The 19,607-nt window shown below is 46.6% G+C and overlaps 1 protein-coding gene across 2 annotated transcripts in view; it reads left to right on the top strand.

Moving 5' to 3' along the window:
• The window catches only part of Gtpbp1 (GTP binding protein 1), a 28,249-nt gene that overhangs the window by 996 nt on the left and 7,646 nt on the right, over nt 1–19,607 (top strand). The window contains exons 1-7 of one of the 2 annotated variants that reach the window (XM_087213875.1): nt 2,165–2,276; nt 5,354–5,435; nt 8,671–8,851; nt 9,376–9,724; nt 16,879–17,002; nt 17,839–17,953; nt 19,394–19,538. In XM_087213875.1, coding sequence (XP_087070001.1) covers nt 8,703–8,851; nt 9,376–9,724; nt 16,879–17,002; nt 17,839–17,953; nt 19,394–19,538 — 882 coding nt within the window. In that variant the 5' untranslated portion in view covers nt 2,165–2,276; nt 5,354–5,435; nt 8,671–8,702. Of the gene's footprint in view, nt 1–2,164; nt 2,277–5,353; nt 5,436–8,670; nt 8,852–9,375; nt 9,725–16,878; nt 17,003–17,838; nt 17,954–19,393; nt 19,539–19,607 lie in introns of those variants that run through there. The other variant, XM_004845596.4, reaches the window with a different exon arrangement.

Below are 19,607 nucleotides of genomic sequence, written 5' to 3'. Positions count from 1 at the left end.
CGGGAAAAGAAACAGAAAGCAGTCGCTCAGCCGGGAGAAGGATGTGTCTGAGGGACGTCCACTTTGTGAGTTCACCCAAAACAAAATGGAAAGATGGGCACGACCCAGAATCTCGCCATCTGGAATTGGAACCTCGTCTTGTATGAGCAGAGTAATGAAGGATGTTTTAAATACTGTCTTCTGAGCTTTTGAGAAAGTAGGCAGGAATTAAGGGCTCACCCATCTGCTTAGGATTGTGGAGAAGGAAAAAGTATAAAATGTGACTGGTGTTTTGAAGGCGCTTAACATCGCTAAAGTAATGAATATCGATTTGGGAGTCAGACAGGAATGAGCTCCTTTTCCTGCTCTGCCATTTGAAAGGCTCCATGACCTTGGGAAAATTAACCTTTCAGTTCTTCAGCTACTCCTCTTAAGTACAGATTCATTGCAAAAATTAAAAGTGTATGTTGAGACAATTAGTAAGCGCCTGGTCCATACTGGAGACTCAGTAAATATTTGAAGTGAACTGGATACAGTAATTCCCTGTGGGGATTAAGTAGCAGCTGATGAACACTGTAAAATAGATACAATAGAGATTTCATCAAAACTTTGAAAATGCTTGTGACTTATAGCTCATGATGACAAAACTGCATGAAACTTGGCCCTAAACTGAAGAGAACTTTCCCTGCAACCTAAGTAAGCAGTTTTTCAACTGTTCTTTCTCCTAGTCTCAGCTGAGGCCTTGGAAATCAACTGGGTCCTGTTTGTCACAGTGGTCTTCTCTGGTGCCTCAATAAGGGAGGGGCTGGAGACAGTCGGGAGGGAAAATAGGAGAGGCAGGATGGCCCAGGCAGCATCCAGGTTACAGTTATAACCCTGATGAGTCAGCTTAGGAAGTTCTAAGGTAGGCATCTGGCTGGAGTGGACCAGCTAGATGTCAGTACATGGTCAAGGAGCTGAAGAAAACTGAAAACAGTGAGAAGTTGCAGAGCCTGCTTATTTAATGTTCATGGTTAGGGAAGTGTTACTTCATCACATAGCTAAGGAAATCCTAAAGATTTTGAAATTGAGAAGATATATGTCTATATGATACATTGCATGTATTTGCATATAGAGACAGGTGGATAGATGATATTGAAAAGAAAATTGACCTGTGAGGAGGAGAGAAGGAATGGGTTGACTAGATTAAATCCTGAAAAGATTAGATGTTAGACATTTTTTTTTTTTTTTTTTGGTACCGGAGATCGAACTCGGGTCCCTGTGCTTTCGAAGCAGGCGGTGGAACCACTGAGCTAAATCCCCGGCCCAACATTATATCCTTACTATAATTAAATATGGGGACCTAAGGCTCTAAGGTTCACAATTAGTGAACAGTGTTGGCGAATTCCATGCAAGGAGATTTTTTAAAGATATGATTGGATGAAGAGAACTTTGTAATGACCATGTATTGAGATTCAGACTAGATGCTTTACATGTTATTTGGTATTTATAGTGGCCACAGGATGCAAGGTAGTATTATCTCTGTTTTTCAGTTTGAAAATCTTAGATTCAGAGAGATTAAGTTCTTTGTCTAAGGTCATACAAGAGAATGAGGTCTGACATGCTCATTGGTGAGTGGCCTCTACAAATGAATGGTTGATACCATAATGTTATTGACTAAAGTTTGCAGAGTTATGATGTTAATACTTATCTCAGTGGTATTGACATTTAATTGAAGATGAGTCTTGCAGGCACTTTCCACTGCTATTTTCCTAATAGTCAAAAGGACTAAGATAAGGTGGAGCAGAATTCTTTGGTTATTATTATGGGAGCTATTGGCCTATGGGTGGAGGGCATGGCTGTACATGAGATCTTTGTCCTTGAATTTCCAGATACAAGCTTCAGGTAGAAGACTGGCATGTAGGTATAAAGCATTGCTCATCAGTTTCTTCCTGCCATGCTAGATTCTCAGTTGATTGAGTCCTGACCTCCTCTACTGTGGATCATAGTTCAGACACCCTCATTTATTACCTGGGTCTTTCAAGGCTATTGAAGGAGATGCAGAGAGGGCATGAGGGGACTGTGCAGTTCCCCTCAGTCAGGGTGCTGTGGGGTTCTGTCAGAGTCTGTGGTCAGGCTGGTGATCAGTGTTGGCTGTGGTGCTCTGTAGTAAGTGTGGTCCTAAGGCTGTTGGTTTCTCTTCTAGCTGGTTCTAGTGAGCCCTACATCAGAGCAGTATGACAGCCTACTTCGGCAGATGTGGGAGAGGATGGACGAGGGATGCGGAGAGACCATATATGTCATTGGGCAGGGATCAGGTGAGCATAGTTTTCCTTTCATTTATTTTTAACAATTATTTAGAGCACCTTTTATCTCTTTATCAACTTTCTGCTCATGTGTCTGAGTTGCAGTGTTGCTTTAGTATCTGCAGAACTATTTGGAGGACATAATGAGAGAAAATGTCAGTTCCTACTCCCCTCCCCCGACCAGGGATGAAACTCAGGTCCTTGCGCTGGCCAGGCAGGCACAGCACCACTGAGCTAAATCCCCGGCTCCCCAGTTCCTACTTTAGTAATCATGATGTGCCTAGACTTAAAGATTCCCTTTCTGAGCAGTTCTACAGATGTGTCCTTTCTACCTCAGTGCTCCCCATATGCATAAAAGGAAATGAAGCACAAAGCAAGGAAACTTCTTGTCTAAGGTGACAGAGCAAGTCATATGTTTGGAATTAAGCCTGCCCTGGGCAGCTCCAGGTCTCCCCTCTGAGCCCTGTTTATGGGTCCCGTTGCTATTATCTCCTGCCTAGCAGAGAAACTCTTTGATTCTTCTTGATGTCAGCAAGAAAAAGATGCCCAGAATCTGTCTTCAGTCGAGCCAGTTAGCCCAGACCACACTGACCACTAGGTCTGCCGTGATAACAGAGGTCCCTTCCTCTCCCTACTGGGTCCTTTCTGTCACGTAAGCTTGTGACTGTTCTGGTTATTGTCTTCCAACCTGCTTATTCATTGTAACAGGGCCTCCAGTTTGAGAGGAATGCAGCCTCTGTGACAGAACCCCAGATTATATCATGAGGTTTTTTTTTCCCCCAGTCACTCCTAGTTCACACCCTCCAATAGGAGGTCTGCTTACCTCCCTCTTCATTGTAACTTTATCTTTGCTGACATGACAACTGAGATTGTTAACAGTTATGAATTCAGTCCGTACCAGCACTTGTCTTTGTCAGCTTTGCTGAAAGCCCAGGATGGGTCTGGATTCATCATTAGGGAAACAGTTTTCTTTGTTCAGTGTGGGCTTTGTAAAGGAAGGTTGTTATTCTTTTGTAGTCTGAGTTTAAGGTTGAGGAGATCTCAAAATAGTTTTTTAACAGTTTGACATAGATCTAGTAACTATTCTACATGGCTTGATACTGTTACAAAGCTCTTCTGGATACTTAAAATCTGGTCCTGGGGGCTGGGGCTATAGCTCTATGGTAGAACACTTGGGTAGCATGTGCTAGGCCCTAGGGCTCAATCCCCAGCACCCCCCCCCCAAAGGTCTGGTTTGTACCCCAAGAAGGAAAGATGGCATATAGTATACATAAATAACCTCAGGAGAAAATAATCTTTGGAACTGCTACAAGAGTGACAAAAGGAAAAAGGGTTTGCTCTCCAAATACTGCTGTCCTGTCCTTTGAACTGTCCTTCCTATCTCTGTTCTTTCCTATCCCTATCCTGGATGCCACTTCTCCAGTTATGAGTCTTTATCAGCTAAAAGAAGGTATGGGCAAAGAGATAGGCAAACTGAGAGGTTGCATATCAGGAAGGGGAGGGACTGGTCAGCTTTGTCAAGTGCTAAGGATGCAGGGGGCAGATGGCCAACACAGCAACAGTGTCGAATTCAGAAAAGGCTATTCAACTTGATGGCTGAGAAATCATTGATAGCCTTTCAAAAGCTTGTCAGGTACACTCCTATCCCACTCTAATAAGATAAACCACTTGTAGATCACTTGTAGAATTTCAGAAACCACATAAAGGTCAGTTTTGACCAGTATTGGGACTGGTCTTTGAAGACCCAGATTCTTAAGACCTTTCTTTCCTCTTGTCCTTTAATGTAGACTCTGCGTTTTACCAGGCCTTGGCAACTCACAACTAATTAACCCTTCTGTGGCAAAGCGTAAGAGATATCAGACACTCATTAGCCCATCTCCTACACACCCAAGCATTATCCTCTCATCTACCAGTTGGATGCTATTAGATTCCTGCTGGAATTCTTTAGAGCCAGAAAGAGATCAGAACTAGTTAAACAAGTTGAGCATCAGACAGAGGATTCAATCAGATGCAGACTCCCAGGAGATGGCTTCATCATTGACGTCCTGTGTGTCCTTGGTATGTCACCTCTATCTCTCATGTGCTCCTTCTGTAAAATGGGGGTAATGATATCTCCCTCACTACCTCAGAGAAATTTTAAATGGATATATTAGACATTAAGAAATTGTGAGCATTGCAGAGGAATGTGTTCTTGATGTATATGTTCTTAATTTAAAGTGGGCATTTCAGAAGGAGGCAAGGCATTAGGGCCTAGTAGGTGAGGGTCTGGAGCCTGGCAGATCTGTTTGCCTGCTGACTTTTCTCTTTGTCTGAAAATGTAACTGATCATAGAACCTAGCCCATGGTCCAGTAGTGAAGATTAAATAGTAAGAATTCAAGGAAATCGCATATAAATGGCATATAAACATTCATGAGTATAGTAGTTACTGTAATAATTTCTTAGGATCCCAGGTTGTAGTTTTTTTATCACTTTTTTTTTTTTTCTTCATACCGGGGATCGAACTCGGGACCTTGCGCTTGCAAGGCTGGTGGTGGCACCACTGAGCTAAATCCCCAACTGTAGTTTTTTTTATCATGAGATCTTTTTTTTCAGAAAGAACCTGGTTCATTTCTCAAATACTAAGTCATGACTTTCCAAGAGCCAGGTGCTCTACTGAGAGTGCTGACTCCTAGAAGGGGGGCTTAAGTGTGTGGGGAGTAGGAGAGGCTACCCGGAGAAGCTGCTGCTGGGATTGATTCTAAGGGCTGAGCAGAAATTTGCAAGTGAATGGAGTCAGTGGCCAGCTGGCAGAGAAAGCTGCGCACAGAGTCGTGGAGGTAGTGGAGACTGGGCCTGAGGGGTCTGGGAAGGTGGGAGTGGCAGGAGAGGAGACTGGACAGGTAGACAAGGCCCCATCTGGAGGGTCCTTGAATGTCATGCCAGAGAGGTTAGATGTTTATCCCCAAAGTGTGGGCAGCCCTTGCAGCACATTGAGCAGACGAATGCTTGTAGGAAAGGTAAATGAGCTGGCAGGATGGAAATGTGATTGGGGCAGACATGGCTGAGGATAGGCCTTCAGTAATTAGAACGCTGTGGCTTTTCTTCTTAGCCCCTGTCTCTACTCCTGGAATAAGGAATGTGATGCATGCTGAAGGGTGATGTGACCCACTGATCGCCCACAGGTGGACCAGGTGACATTGACATTGGCGATGGCCTCTGTGTGAAGCAGGACCTGAAAGTGCTGCTTTTTTTTTCTTTTTTTTTCAGAACCAGGGATTGAACTCAGGACCTTGCACTTGCCAGGCCCTCTTGGCGCCACAGAGCTATATCCCCGGCCCGGCACTGCTTTTTGTTATACAGAGGGTGGCAGGGGAGGATGGGTGGAACTGAGAGTGTGGTGAGAATGGCAGCCTCTCCAGCTTCCCCCTAGGGACACTTTCCCAAGTCCTTCTCTAACCCCGGAGGCGTTCAGAGCGCATTTGCCTGTGCATTTAGAACTACCTCTCAGCCCAGCCGCTCCCTCTTGGCTGATTTGTTTCACATTTTACAAACATTTGAGGAAGTGACATAGGAAAGCCATGCTGTGTGGGGCATCAAGAAATAGTTGCGAGGGCCGGGAATTTAGCTCAGTGGTTTCACCACCTGCTGCGCAAGTGCAAGGACCCGAGTTTGATCTCCGGTACCAAAAAAAGAAATGGTTGTGATATGGTCCCTACCTTCAGGATACTCCTCTATGCGGGCTGGGCATAGTTCAGAATACCTTTTGGACTAGGCAGGACATGACAGATGCTCTAAGGGAGGCAAAGATTTATGTGGAGTCTGAGCAGAGTGGTCGGATCTTGCCAGGAGGAGGGGCACTGACTGGCTGCTTGGGATAGGAAATCCATGAGCAGAGGTACAGAGCTGGGACCATGCCGAGAGCTCAGGGGAAGAGGGGACTGGCTACTTGCACTGGGGCAGAGCTTTCAGAGGGAGCTTGAGAAGGAGGTATGGATTAATTTGGGGAGGCCCTTAAGAGAGGCTAGAAAAAAAAAGAGAGAGGCTAGAATAGGGCCGGGGATGTAGCTCTGGCACCAAGCCTCCCTGGCAAGCACAAGGTCCTGAGTTCGATCCCTAGTTCTGAAAAAAAAAAAAACAACAGTAAGAGAGGCTAGAATGCTGCTGGGTCTGGAAAGCCATCCAGAAGTTTTGTTGTGGAAGTGACAGCATCAAAGCCCTGCTTATTTAGGAGCTTAAGCTTGTGAGTCATGTAGGATGGAGGAAGGAATAGAGGCTGAATTTGTGAAGTCCAGTTCAGAGTCTGTTGTGGTGATTTGGGTAGAATAAGGGCTGTGTCGGGTGGTGGCAGTGGGTAGACATCAGAGAAAGAGGGAAGGTAAAGAGCTGAGTCTGCAGGACTGGGCTGAGGGGTGTTAAACTTGGGTGGCTGGAAGGCTAGGGGTGTGGTTATTAGAATAGGGTATGCGGGGAGGAGCCAGTGAAGAAAAGGCTCCAGGTTGCCCCCTCTGCTCCCCTTGGCTTCTGTTTACCCCACCCCTTTGGGGGTGAGGGCTCCAATGCTCTATTGGTGTTAGTCACTTTATGCTGGTGATTGAGTGTGGGTGTCTGACTTCAGGAGTTGTCTTCCAGGCCCTTGGGCATTCAGTATAGCGCTCAGGAAAGAGGGTAGTACTAGAGGTGAATGTTTTATTGTTTCCAAAATGACAGTTGAAGTGGCATCGCTGTGCACACCTGTAATCCCAGCACACAGGAGGCTGAGGCAGGGGGATCACAGCAAGCTTGAGGCCAGCCTGGGCTACATAATTAGACCCTGTCTTAAGACAAATGAACAAAAAAATCAACAAGATGACAGTTGAAGCTACAGAACAGAATGGCTAAGGTAAATGTTTATTTCTTTTCTCTTTCTTTTTTGAGATAGAGTTTTGCTAAGCTGCCCAGGTTGGGCTCAAACTGTGGTCCTCCTGTCTCCCATGTATCCGGGACTACAGAATGTGCCATAGTGCCCGACCTGGGAGGGTTAGGAGAAGAGAGAGAAGGCCCATCGATGGATGCTTGGGAGAGAGGCACAACAGGAGAGGTGTTGGGGCAGACAGGCAGGGTGGGAGAAGGAAGGACAGGATGGCCATCAGTGTAGAGTGCTCTAGGAGTGGAGACACGGGTGTGGGACAGAGTGGCTGAAAGGTCACTGGTGACATCTAGAAACTGCAGTTTCCTCAGGAGCAGTCAGCTCAGAGCAAGTTCAGTGGATGGTCAAGGGCCAGATGCTCTTTTGAGGTGTTCTGTGGTCAAAGGAGAGCCAGGAGATGGCGAGGAAAGGAGGTGTGGCTTTTTTCTTGGCTTGGGGGTGGGGGGAGGACAGGAGACCAGAGCAGGGGAGGTGGTGAAGAGGGGAGGCGCCTTGCTGAGGGAGTGCCAGGGAGGAGCCTGGGGAAGGGCAGAGGGGGCGAGGGTAGGAATTGAATCCCGCACTCACGTGGCGCTCAGTAACCAGAAGTTGCTCAGCCTGTCTTCTATCTGCCTCTCCTCATCCTCGGCTCAAACTCCTTTTGCCAGCTACTTGCCGGACATTTTAGCTGAGCCACCTCAGTTCAAAGTCTACCTGTAAAATAAACCCTGAGATCCTCCCCATCCCCTCCTTCCTCTTGTGCTCCTTGCTCACCTGTGCTAGTAGAATGACTTCCTCCCTGGCTTCCCCCTTCTGGCCTCTTGCTTGCTCCCCTGGAGGCCTTTCTAGTCCACCTCAATCTCCTGTTACTGCTGTGCCTGAACCCAGGCTTCCCACAGCCTAGTACTAAAGTTTCTGTTGTACTAGTACTGTTTTCCTAGTACTGTTTCTGTCTGATGCCCATCCCCCATATAGGCTTCCATCTCTTGTGTGCTTTCCTGCCACTCCATCTTCCCTGTCCTGCTCCCCCATGCCACTTCCTGGTTCCTTGATGTGCTCTGATCTGCCATGGTTCATGCTCTGCTCCTCTGGCGGATGTCCTTTCTCCTTTCTCATGGGCTCATTTGTCACTCAGCCTGGGGTCAGCACCTGCAAGGCTCCCTTCACTTCCCTTGGCTGTGTTTCTCTTTTCTCCATCCAGATCTACAGCACAGCACTCAAGCTATATAGCAGTTAATTAATTTCTTGCCTGACCCTCCCTCAGAGGCATGAGCTTGCTCAGGGCACCTGTATTCTCAGTACCCAGCATGAGACTTGGCACGAAACCTAAGAAAGTCTCAGTGATTATTGTTGAATGAATTGCCCAGTGCCCAGGTTGGTGGGAGGTGCTGGCACTGTCTTGTCCTAAGTCTGTCAGGTGAGAGTGTGTGTTCTCTAGTGCCCAGGTGGGCCTTTGTTAGGCAAGTGGGACTGGCTGGCGTGTTGGCAGGCTGGTTGGTCAGGACTCTCTCTCCCGCTGATGTGTGGGCTCTTGTCACCAGATGGGACTGAGTACGGGCTGAGCGAAGCTGACATGGAGGCCTCCTATGCCACAGTGAAGAGCATGGCGGAACAGCTAGAGGCTGATGTCATCCTCCTGAGGGAGCGCCAAGAAGCCGGTGGCCGCGTGCGTGATTACCTGGTCCGGAAACGAGTAGGAGACAATGACTTCTTGGAGGTCAGGTGAGGAAGCCTCAGAACAGTCCAGGGGTCCCCAGTGCATGACCCTGGGGCCACAGTGTCCTAGATACCCATGATAGAACCTGTGACACTTAGTGTGTCAGCCGTACCCTTCCCTTCTTTTCCCTTCCTGAGATGGGGAAAGTGTGCCCAGGGTCACGACAGCTCTGTTCTGTCTGCACTTCCTGCCCCTGAATGGTTCCATCTGTGAAGAGTGGGAGAGGCCCAGTCATGTGCTCTGTGGCCACCCTGTGGGCTGCATTTGTTCTCCCATCAGCCTGAGAGGCCCGAAGACCAGGGCCTGGGGGAGTTAGGGGAGATAGCTATTGAGGGAGCCTGGACCCCTGAACAGCTTCCTACTCCCTGGCTGCGACTCTAGGAACATTCCCAGGGGCTAATATAAGAGTAGGAGGAATGGTGAGCTGAGGGCCTGGGGGCGAGCCTGGACTTGGAGGTCCAGTTTCTGGGCTCCGAGTTGTCTCTTCACCGCTAATCTCATGCTGATGAATGGGTTCATGTGCACACAGGGTAGCAGTTGTGGGCAACGTGGATGCTGGCAAAAGCACACTTCTGGGGGTCCTGACGCATGGGGAGCTGGACAATGGCCGAGGCTTTGCCCGCCAGAAGCTTTTCCGCCACAAACATGAGATTGAATCTGGTCGTACCAGCAGCGTGGGCAATGACATTCTGGGCTTCGACAGTGAAGGCAATGTGGTAAACAAGCCTGACAGCCATGGTGGCAGCCTGGAGTGGACGAAGATCTGTGAAAAGTCCACTAAAGTGATTACCTTCATCGACTTGGCTGGCCATGAGAAGTACCTGAAGACCACTGTCTTTGGCATGACCGGCCACCTGCCTGACTTCTGCATGCTCATGGTAAGTATGAGACATCCTGGGGAGGGGAATCCCATGCAGGGCCTGGGATTGGTCAGCAACAGGGCTCTTGCTTTGAAGCGCAACACTAGGTAAGGATGGCAAGTTTGGGATCTCAGTGCCCAGTCTTCTGAGCACCGTGGCCTTCTCAGGGATGAACTTGACCTCTTCCCTACATTAGGCCAGGAAGGGGTTGTCTTGGTAAAACCACAGTGTCATTTGCAGACTTTTATTTTTCAGAGACACAAAGGAAAGCCTATCCTGGGATTGACTTACTGCCTTTAGAAATGTTTCCAGAGCAGTGGGGTACTTGGATGAGGGGAGACTTGGGGAAGACATGGAGGGTAGTGCCTCACATAGGGAGCCATGGGCATCAGTCAGGTGGCCTGAGAGATGGCGTCTTCAGAGCCTGGGAGGGGCAGTCGGCCGGGCCACAGGCCCCTGTGGGGTGGCTTCTGTGTGTTTGGCGCTGTGCTCACCTGGTGGCACAGCAGGACCAGGCTGTCCCAGGGCTCCCAGAGAGCTTGCAGTCTAGCGTGATTCGATTTTTGGTTTTTTTTTTTTTTGTACCGGGGATCGAACTCAGGTCCTTGCGCTTGCGCAGCAGGCGGCGAAACTGCTGAGCTAAACCCCCAGCCAAAGAACTGATAATTAATGTTCACTTTTTTTTTTTTTTTTTTTTTTGTGCTTGGGGATCGAACTCAGGACCTTGCGCTTGCTAGGCAGGCGCCGGAACCACTGAGCTAAATCCCTGGGCCGTGATTTGATTTTTGAGCAGCTTGTCATTGGATCCACTGCAAAGGAGAGGGAGCAGAAGGCTCTGCTTGTTTCCTGTTACTGTGCTCACAGGTATCCTTCCTCCCTGGACAGAATGGGAATAGTGAGGCCTCCAACCCTCTGCAAAGCTTCCAAGCCTTTGCAAGGGAGGGAGGCAAGAAGGAGGGATAACGAGAAGGGTACGCTAGTGCAGGAGTGAGCACATTTGCCTTTGGCAAGTCCTTCCCAAAGCACTTCCCCATTCCCAGTTCCTCAGCTGCTCATGTTAATAAGTGTGGTAAACACAAGCATCTGTTCCTAGCAAACTTGCTCAAGTTGCCCCACAAACAAGAGTCCTGAGGCCAGCTCCACACACAAGAGCAGTAGAGGGAGACAGAACGTGTGGTGTGAACATACTCATTCTGCCTGAAGTTCTCGGGCTCTCAGCACGATTTCTTCTCCCATTTCTTTGAACACCGAAGAGCTGTCACTAGCTCTCTAGACTGAGGAAGGAGCTGCTGTGTAGCAGTGAGACCCAGTAGAAGATCCATAGGGTTTATGTGGGCAGTTGCTCTGAAGAAGGTTATAGAAACCACTTTAAAATAAGTGTTAGGAGCCACTGGGTGGTGCACATTTGTAATCCCAGCTCTTCAGGAGGGTGACCCAGGAGGATCACAAATTCAAGGCCAGCCTGGACAACTTAGCAAAACCTTGTCTCAAAATGTAAAGAAAGGACTGGGGATGTCGCTCAACGGCCATTGGGTTAAGTTCCCCCAACCACAAAACAAAAAGTATTGGGGCCCAGGTTGTAGCTCAGGGGTAAAGTGCTTGGCTAGCATGCATGGGTTCAATCACCAGCATGACAAAAACAAATAAAATAAGTGGTTTTCTTTTGTAGTTTTGTTTGAATTAATGTAATAATCCTACAAATGTTGGTGAGGGTGAGGGGAAAGGAACCCTTCTACATTGTGGGTGGGAATGTAAACTAGCACACCCACTATGGAAATCAGTGTGGAGATTCCTCAGAAGACTAACAATAGAAATTCTATTTGACCTAGCTATTCCCCTTCTAGGTATCTTCCCCAAAGAGTTAAAAGTCATCATATTACAGGGTTACATGCATACCCATGTTTATAGCAGCACAATTCATAATAGCTAAATCTTGGAAACAGCTTATATCCCCATCAACAGGTGAATAGCTAAAGAAAATGTGATATTTATAAACAATGGAGTACTACTCTGCCATAAAGAAAGACTCACTTGAGGCATTCATGGGCAAATGGATTAAGTGAAATAAATCAGACACAAGCTTAAACATTGCATTATTTCTCTTATATGAGAAACTTAAAGTATATATATTTATATATACAAATAAAGAGTAAAACAATATAAACAGGAGATCTTTTCCAAATGTTTGGGGAAATAAGAGATGAAGGGGAGGTGGGAGAGAGGGAAGAAAAAAGGAATGGGGGTGGGGATGGGGTTGGTGAGGAATTGAAGGGAAAAGAAAATGCTGATGAAAGCAGAGCTTTTGCAACAACTGGAAAGGGGACCAAGCATTGAAGAGAGCAGGGAGGGAAGGGAGGGGTATGGGATGAAAGAAAAATCAAGATGCACTGTGTGCGTGCACCAGCTCCCCACAGTGAATGTAATCATGTACTGTGAATGTGTACTAATCAATTTTTAATGTAATGTGAAAATTGATATAAAACTCCTCTCTTCTAGTTCTTCATAAAATAAAAATATTTTTCTAAAGTAAATAAGACCAATGAATAGAATTATCTTTTCTCCAGACACAGTGTTCATGTCTCACTTATAGGCCATGATCCAGACGTGAAACTTCTATAAAAAACAATGAAATATTTCATTATTGTTCCATGGTGGTCAATTTCCAGGAAAATTTTTTTTAAAAAACAAAAGTATGTACCCAACAGAGCAGTAGAGCACTCTCTTCTGCAGCTCAGGTAAAACAAAAGCCAGCCTGAGCCGGATGGCGGGGGGTTGGGTTGGGCGGGGTGTCAGGAGGAAACTGTGCCTGCCGGCAGGTGGGTGTCCTGGTAAGGCAAGGGAACGGGTGCAGCGGCAGCCGGGCTCCACACCCTGTGGGCTTTGATATGACACGAGTGAGCGAGTTCCTTGCAGCACGGCAACGTGACAGTGCCCTGGGATGATACAGCAAGTTCTTTTGCAACTTAATTTTATTGGAGTAAGTAACATGTTCATGGGACACAAAAATAAAAGGCACCAGAGAACTTACTGTGAAAAGCTTCCCTTCCTCTTCTTTCTAGTTTCCTGCCAGAGGCAACTAGTGTTTGTAGTTCGTGTGTGTGCTGCTGATACCTGTACTCGTGCCAGCAAAAGTGTGTCTGTTCTCTCCCTCTACTTTCAAACATGCAGAAAAAATGGAAAGAATGGTATAATGAATGTCATAAACACACCTGCTACATAGATCCAACAATAACACGATGGGTGCATATGTATATGTGTGTATATTTTCTTCCCTTTTTTACTGAATCATTTGCAAGTAAATTATACACTTAAGGCCGGGGATTTAGCTTAGTGGTTTCGCCACCTGCTGCACAAGTGCAAGGACCCAAGTTCAATCCCTGGTACCAAAAAAAAAAAAATACACTTGATCTTAGCCAAAAGGCCAAGAAACGTTTGCACATAGATGATTGTGACCTTCCCGTCAAATAATCAGCACACAACTCCTAAAAGTAAGGACTATCTCCTATTATTGCAATGAGGAAAATGAAGAATGATAGTTCCTTAGTGTCCTCCAAGGTCTAATCTGTATATTTTCTCAAATATTCCTCACATGTCTTACATTATAACTGCTTTTTCAACTCATGATTCAGCAGCATTTGCCTCTTTCTGGTTCTGGAGATGGAACCTAGGACCTTGCACGTGCTTGGCAAGCACTCTACCACTGAGCTATATCTGCAGCCCGCTCGCCTCTTTTTATGGTAGCGCACTGTGTGCATTTCATTCGGGGCTTTTTTCCCCCTTAAAAACATATTTTAAAGATTAACCCTTGCTGGGCATGGTGACACGTGCCAGTAACCCAGCACTCAGGAGAAGAGGCCAGGAGGGTTGCAGAGAGTTCAAGGCCAGCCTGGGCTGCATAGTGAGTTCAAGGTCAGCCTGGACTACAAAGAGAGACCCTGTCTCATAAATAAATAACCTACTCTTAACTGAAGATAAGCATTTCAGCCACACATAGTCATCCCAGCACTCTGGAAAGCTGAGGCAGGAGGATTGCAAGTTCAAGCCCCATCAACCTGGGCAAATTAGGGACCAGTCAGAAGCTGCCTAAAAATAAAAGGCAAACTCAGTGTGTAGGCCTCGGGTTCAATCACCAGTACCAAAAAGAGAAACAAAAGTTTCTTTTTTGTACACTTGCCCTAATTTACGTAACAAGCCTTCATGGTGATACTGAAGACATTTAACATTACCAAAAGGAATAGTAACAGTAACAGCTGCCGTTGGACACACCTAGTTCATGCTGGTTGTGTGCTGGACTTTTCATATATACCAAGACATCTAAGCCTCTACTGTGCCTCTAAAGTAGAGATTTATTTAACTACGTTTTTGGTACATAAAGATTACTTCTATCATGGGGGGTTGGTACATGCACATAACAGACACGTTTGAACCCTACCTCGCCATTCCCTGCTTCCTCCAATTGTTGGTCCCCTTCCCATTTACAAAAGCTCTATTTCCATTTTTTTCTCTTCAGTTCTCTTTTTTTCCACTCCCCCTCCCTCTCCATCTCCTCTCCTTCCATCTCTTGTTCTCCTTAACATTTGAGAAAGATCTCCCAACTTCCTATTATTTATCTTTTATTTTGCTCTTTATTTGTAGTTTGAGTTTCTCATAGAAACCATGCAATATTTAAGCTTGTATGTCTGATTTTCATTTAATATTATGGCACAAAGTGCATCTATCTACAAATGTCTCAAGTTTATCTTTCTTTGTGGCAGAGTAGTATTGCATTCTGTATAAATACCACATTCGCCTTATGCATTCATTGTTGATGGGCATATAGGTCATTTCTAAGATTTAGCTTTTTCTTTTTTTTTTTTGGTACCAGGGATCGAACTCAGGTCCTTGCTCTTGCGGAGCGGGTGGCAGAACCACTGAGCTAAATCCCCTGCCCAGATTTACCTTTTATAAATTGTGCTTCTATAAAGATGAGTAGTGTACATGTATCTCTATATGATGACTTTTAACTCTTGGAAAGATACCTAAAAGGGGAGTAGCTGGGTCAAATGGAATTCCTATATTTAGTTTTTTGGGGTTTTTTTTTGGGTACTGGGGATCAAACTCTGGTCCTTGCGCTTGTGCAGCAGGTGGTGAAACCACTGAGCTAAATCCTCGGCCCATAAAAACATTCTGTTAATTTCTTTTTTTTTTTGGTACCGGGGATCAAGCTCAGGACCTTGCGCTTGCGAGGCAGGCAGCAGAACCACTGAGCTAAATCTCCGGCCCCCCTATATTTAGTTTTTTGAGGCATCTCCATGCTGGTTTCCATAGTTGGTGTACTATTTTACATTCCCACCAATAATGTAGAAGAGTTCTTTTTTTCCCTGAGGCCATGCCAGCATTTGTTATTTGAGTTTTTTGATGATGACTATTCTTTCTGGAATGAGATGGAATCTCAGTGTTGTTTTAATTTACATTTCTTTAACGGCCAGCGATGTTGAACATTTCTTCATGTATTTATAGTCATTTGTACTTCTGAGAAGTGTCTGTTCATTTCAGTTGCCCATTTTCTTGACTGGGTCTTTCATTTTGGAGGGAGGTCTAATTTTTTTGAGTTCTTTTTTTTTTTTTTTTGGTACCGAGGATCGAACTTGGGTCCTTGCGCTTGCGCAGCAGGTGGCAAAACCACTGAGCTAAGTCCCTGGCCCTTGAGTTCTTTGTATATTCTAGATGTTGTACTCAGTATAAGGAATATCTGGCAGACATCTTTTTCCCATTCTGTAAGTTGTCTCTTCACTCGGTTGGTTGTTTGTTTTGTTATGCAGAAGCTTTTTAATTTGATGTGATCCCATTTATTTATTCTCAATATTATTTCTTGTGCCATTGGGATTCTGTTCAGAAAGTCCTTGCCTACACTTATACTTACTTACTTTCTTTCCTTTTTTCCCCCCCTCAGTACTGGGGATTGAACTAAGGACCTTGTGCTTGCCAGGCAGGGGTGCCGCTGAGCTACATCCCCAGCCCCTTACACTTATACTTTCAGGAGTTTCACCTGTTTTGTCTTTCAGCAGATTGTTTCTATTTTACCATTTAGATCTTTATCCATTTTGATTATAGTTGAGAACATAGTCTAGACTCAGTCTTCTGCATGTTGATATCCATGGTGCCACTTAATAAAAAGGCTGTCTTCTCCCATTGTATGTTTTTGGCCCCTTTGTCAAAGATCAAAGGGCTGAATGTGCCTGGGGTTGTTTCTGCTTCCTCTATTCTATTCCATTGATCCGCATAATCTTGATTTTTTTGTTTTGTTTTGTTTTTCGAGATAGGATCTTGCTATGTGGTTCAGGCTGGTCTTTAACTCACTGTGTAGCCCAGGCTGGCTTCAAACTCACAGTGATCTTCTGCCTCAGCCTCCCAAGTGCTGGGATTATAGGTATGCACCACCACACCTGACCCATGCGTCTGATTTTGTGCCAGTACCGTGCTTTTTATCTTTGTAACTTTGTAATATAATTTCAGATCTGGGATTGTGATGAGTCTTGCTTTGCTTTTTTTGGGGGGGGGAGGGGTTACCAGGGATTGAATTTGGGACCTTGCGCTTGTGAGGCAGGTGGCGGAACCACAGAGCTAAATCCCTGGCCCCTTGCTTTGCTTTTATTACCCAGATTGCTTTACCTATTCTGGGTCTCTTCTGGTTCTATATGAATTTTAGGATTGTTTTACTTCCCTGAGAAATGCTGTTGGTATTTTTGATTGAGATAAAGTAGGTTGTTATCTCTTTTCCAGGAAACTGAGGGCTAAGGATGTTAAACTGAATCCACTTTGAGGACTGCAGACATTCCCCCCACCCCCCCGACCCTGGGTGTTTTGGTTTTGGTTTTGGCTTTTTGGTTTTTTGAGACAGGATCTTGTTTTGTAATTCAGGCTAGCCTTGAACCCACAGCAATCCTCCTGCCTCAGCCTCCCGAGTGCTGGGACTGCAGGTATGCACCACCATGCCCAGCTAGATGGTCTGGTTTTATCTTCTCTCTTGTTGAAAAGTCTCCCCAGGTTTGAATGGCCTGAATTTGTGAGTCTGGGTTAAAGTGGTCTGTGCCCAGCCCAGCTTTTGTTGGTAGATGCCTTGGAGCCCCTGTGCCCACCTAGCAGCAGCCTCTGTCCCCCTGTCCTGACAATTCCTTTCTGTACTGGGGCAGGTGGGCAGCAATGCTGGTATCGTGGGGATGACCAAGGAGCATCTGGGCTTGGCATTGGCACTCAATGTACCTGTCTTTGTGGTGGTCACCAAGATTGACATGTGTCCCGCCAACATCCTACAAGGTAAGTGCCGCCGCCAGCGGGCAGCAGCCTCCCTTCATCTCCCACTGCATCTGGAGGCCAATCTGCTGCCAGGGCTTCAGCCCAGGCTCTTCTGTTTCTGTGTTTTGTGCTCAGACCTTGGCCTGAATTTCTGTCAACCCAGAATCTTCTTCCCCTTCCTTCCCTGCTTGGCTCTTGATCAAAGCATAGCCTAGAATTTTCCTCTGTTCTTTGTTCCTTCTAATTCCAAGTGTAGAATCCTGAGATCCCCTAATCTGGTACTCTTTTCAGATGATTCAGGCAGCAGGCATTGGGCTGTACCATCCAAGCCAGATATATACACAGGCCTTGGGTATCTGATGACCTTTACCACCCAAATGTCCCACAGGGTTGCAATAGAGGGCCTCCATGTTCCTCTTCCTCATTGTTGCAGATTGTCATGCTAGGAGGCCTCATAACAAGGGCCTCTGCAGACTTCTCAGGGCACAAGAGATCTTTTTGTCAGATGAGATTTTCTCCCCAGAAGCAGAGCATTTTGAGAAGAGCATTGGCTCCTTTCAGGGACTCCTGAATCACTTGTCTGCAGGATATAGGTCTGCTAGAGACTGGAGAAATCCACCAGGTTTCAGATGCACAGGCCTTAAAAAAGAGGCCTTACCTGTGCTCTTTCTACTCCAGCAGCTTGTACTCACCCAGTGTTGCTCCTCCTTTTTGCTTCTCCAGGCATTGTGGCATTTAACACTGGTTCATCTGTCGATCCCCTGCTAGCATCAGTAACAAGTGGGCCTGTCCTGCCCTGGAATCCTAGCCAAAGAGAAGGCTCTGCTCCATAATTCTGTTCCATTTTGCCCTTTAAGAAACCCTGAAGCTGTTACAGCGCCTGCTGAAGTCTCCAGGCTGCCGGAAGATCCCTGTGCTGGTGCAGAGCAAGGATGATGTGATTGTTACGGCCTCCAACTTCAGCTCTGAGAGGTAATGGGTGGACAGCATGTGCTTGGGGCTGTGGCCGATGATAGGCCTAGAATGGCTGTCATTTGGGCATAGGTCTCAAGGACCCTTACTAGTCAGGGGTTGGAGGAAATAGAAGGTTCCTGTCGTAGGGCAAGGTCTCCCAGAACAGCAGTATTGCCAGAGGCCATATCAAGTCACCCATATTCTAAGATGCAGCCTCTGAGGTTGAGATCCCTGCTGAGACTTCATTGTCACCATCTGTCAAATGGGAATAATACTGATTCCCCTGCAGGGCTTTTGTGGGTTTTTTTTGGTGGGGGGGGTACCAGGGATTGAACTCGGGTCCTTGTGCTTGCGCAGCAGGTGGTGAAACCGCTGAGCTAAATCCCCGGCCCCATTGGGTATTTGAAATAATGTATATAAAGTGTTTAGCACTGTGCCTGGCTGGCAGATACACAGCCATTTTCATGATTATTAATTTTTTTTTACTGTTTCCAGAAAGCTCTCTAATCCCAGGTCACTAATCACAGACACTTACCCGTGAATGGGTCTTTTCAGTCCATAAATATTTATTAGATGTTGTTCTTCATCCAGAGAATTGAGCACAATCCTCAGGCATTCAGCTTGGTTGAAGGTACTCTGCTGTTAATACCGAACTTGGCTAAAGGCTTTGCCAGAGCCGCAGCCTCCTTGGCAGCCATCTGTCTACTGTGCAGAGGACCCAGAGCAACCTGGCTCTTCCAGCTGTGGCTCTGGCCTCTGCCATCCGCAGTACCACCAGTTGGCCAGAAGAGGGGCCATGTTTCAGACAGCCCTGCTCCAGCTCAGGCATTTTGCTGAGTCCCTGTCTGTGCAGGCACTGTTGTAGGAGTTATGGGGAATATGTAATTCCTGACCTTGGGGGGTTTCTTTCACCCTGATGAGACGATAGAGACCATTTAGATGACTGTGATAGAAAGTCAGTTGTAGTACGGTAACACACACAAGCTCTTCCCTGCTCCCAAGAGGTTGAGAGGATTCACCCAGAAAGGGTTTCATGGGAGAAATGGTATTTGAGATGAATTATGGAGGATGAGAAGGGTTGGTAGTTGAATAAGAGGAAAGGCTTACAAGAAGGACGATCAGAGTGAGTGTATGAATGAGGAAGAACATTACCTAGCTCTTGGGAGGGGAGAAGGAACTCTGGTTTTCTCTAGGTGATGGAAAGGCAGGTGGGGTTTAAAGCATATGTGTGCTCGAGGAAGAAGAAATAGGCCTAGGGCAGTGGCAGGGGAAGACATAGGGGACAGGTTTCAGAGACAAAACTAAGTCAGGGAAGAAGGCCACAGGGCAGGACTGGGTGGGAGATTCAGGCCCAGGCAGAGGGTCGAGATGTTAGAGGTGGGGTTGCTGGCAGGTTAGGGTTAGAGCTGGCCACCTGAGCGCCTCTCTCCTTTCTTCCTTCTCTTCCCCTCCACTTAGGATGTGCCCAATATTCCAGATCTCTAACGTTACAGGCGAGAACCTAGATCTGCTGAAGATGTTCCTCAACCTCCTGTCCCCCCGCACCAGCTACAGGGAAGAAGAGCCTGCTGAGTTCCAGATCGACGACACCTACTCTGTCCCGGTGAGTGGTTTTGGGTGGGACTGAACAGAGTGTGTGGCTGGTGGGCATCAGGGGTCCAGTTTGTGTCTG

Source organism: Heterocephalus glaber, unplaced genomic scaffold (assembly GCF_053883595.1).
Source record: "Heterocephalus glaber isolate CG9 unplaced genomic scaffold, H.glaber_assembly_v1.0 deba00001444, whole genome shotgun sequence".
Classification (NCBI taxonomy): Eukaryota; Metazoa; Chordata; class Mammalia; order Rodentia; family Bathyergidae; genus Heterocephalus; species Heterocephalus glaber.
This window is presented reverse-complemented; position numbering and strand designations above follow the sequence as displayed.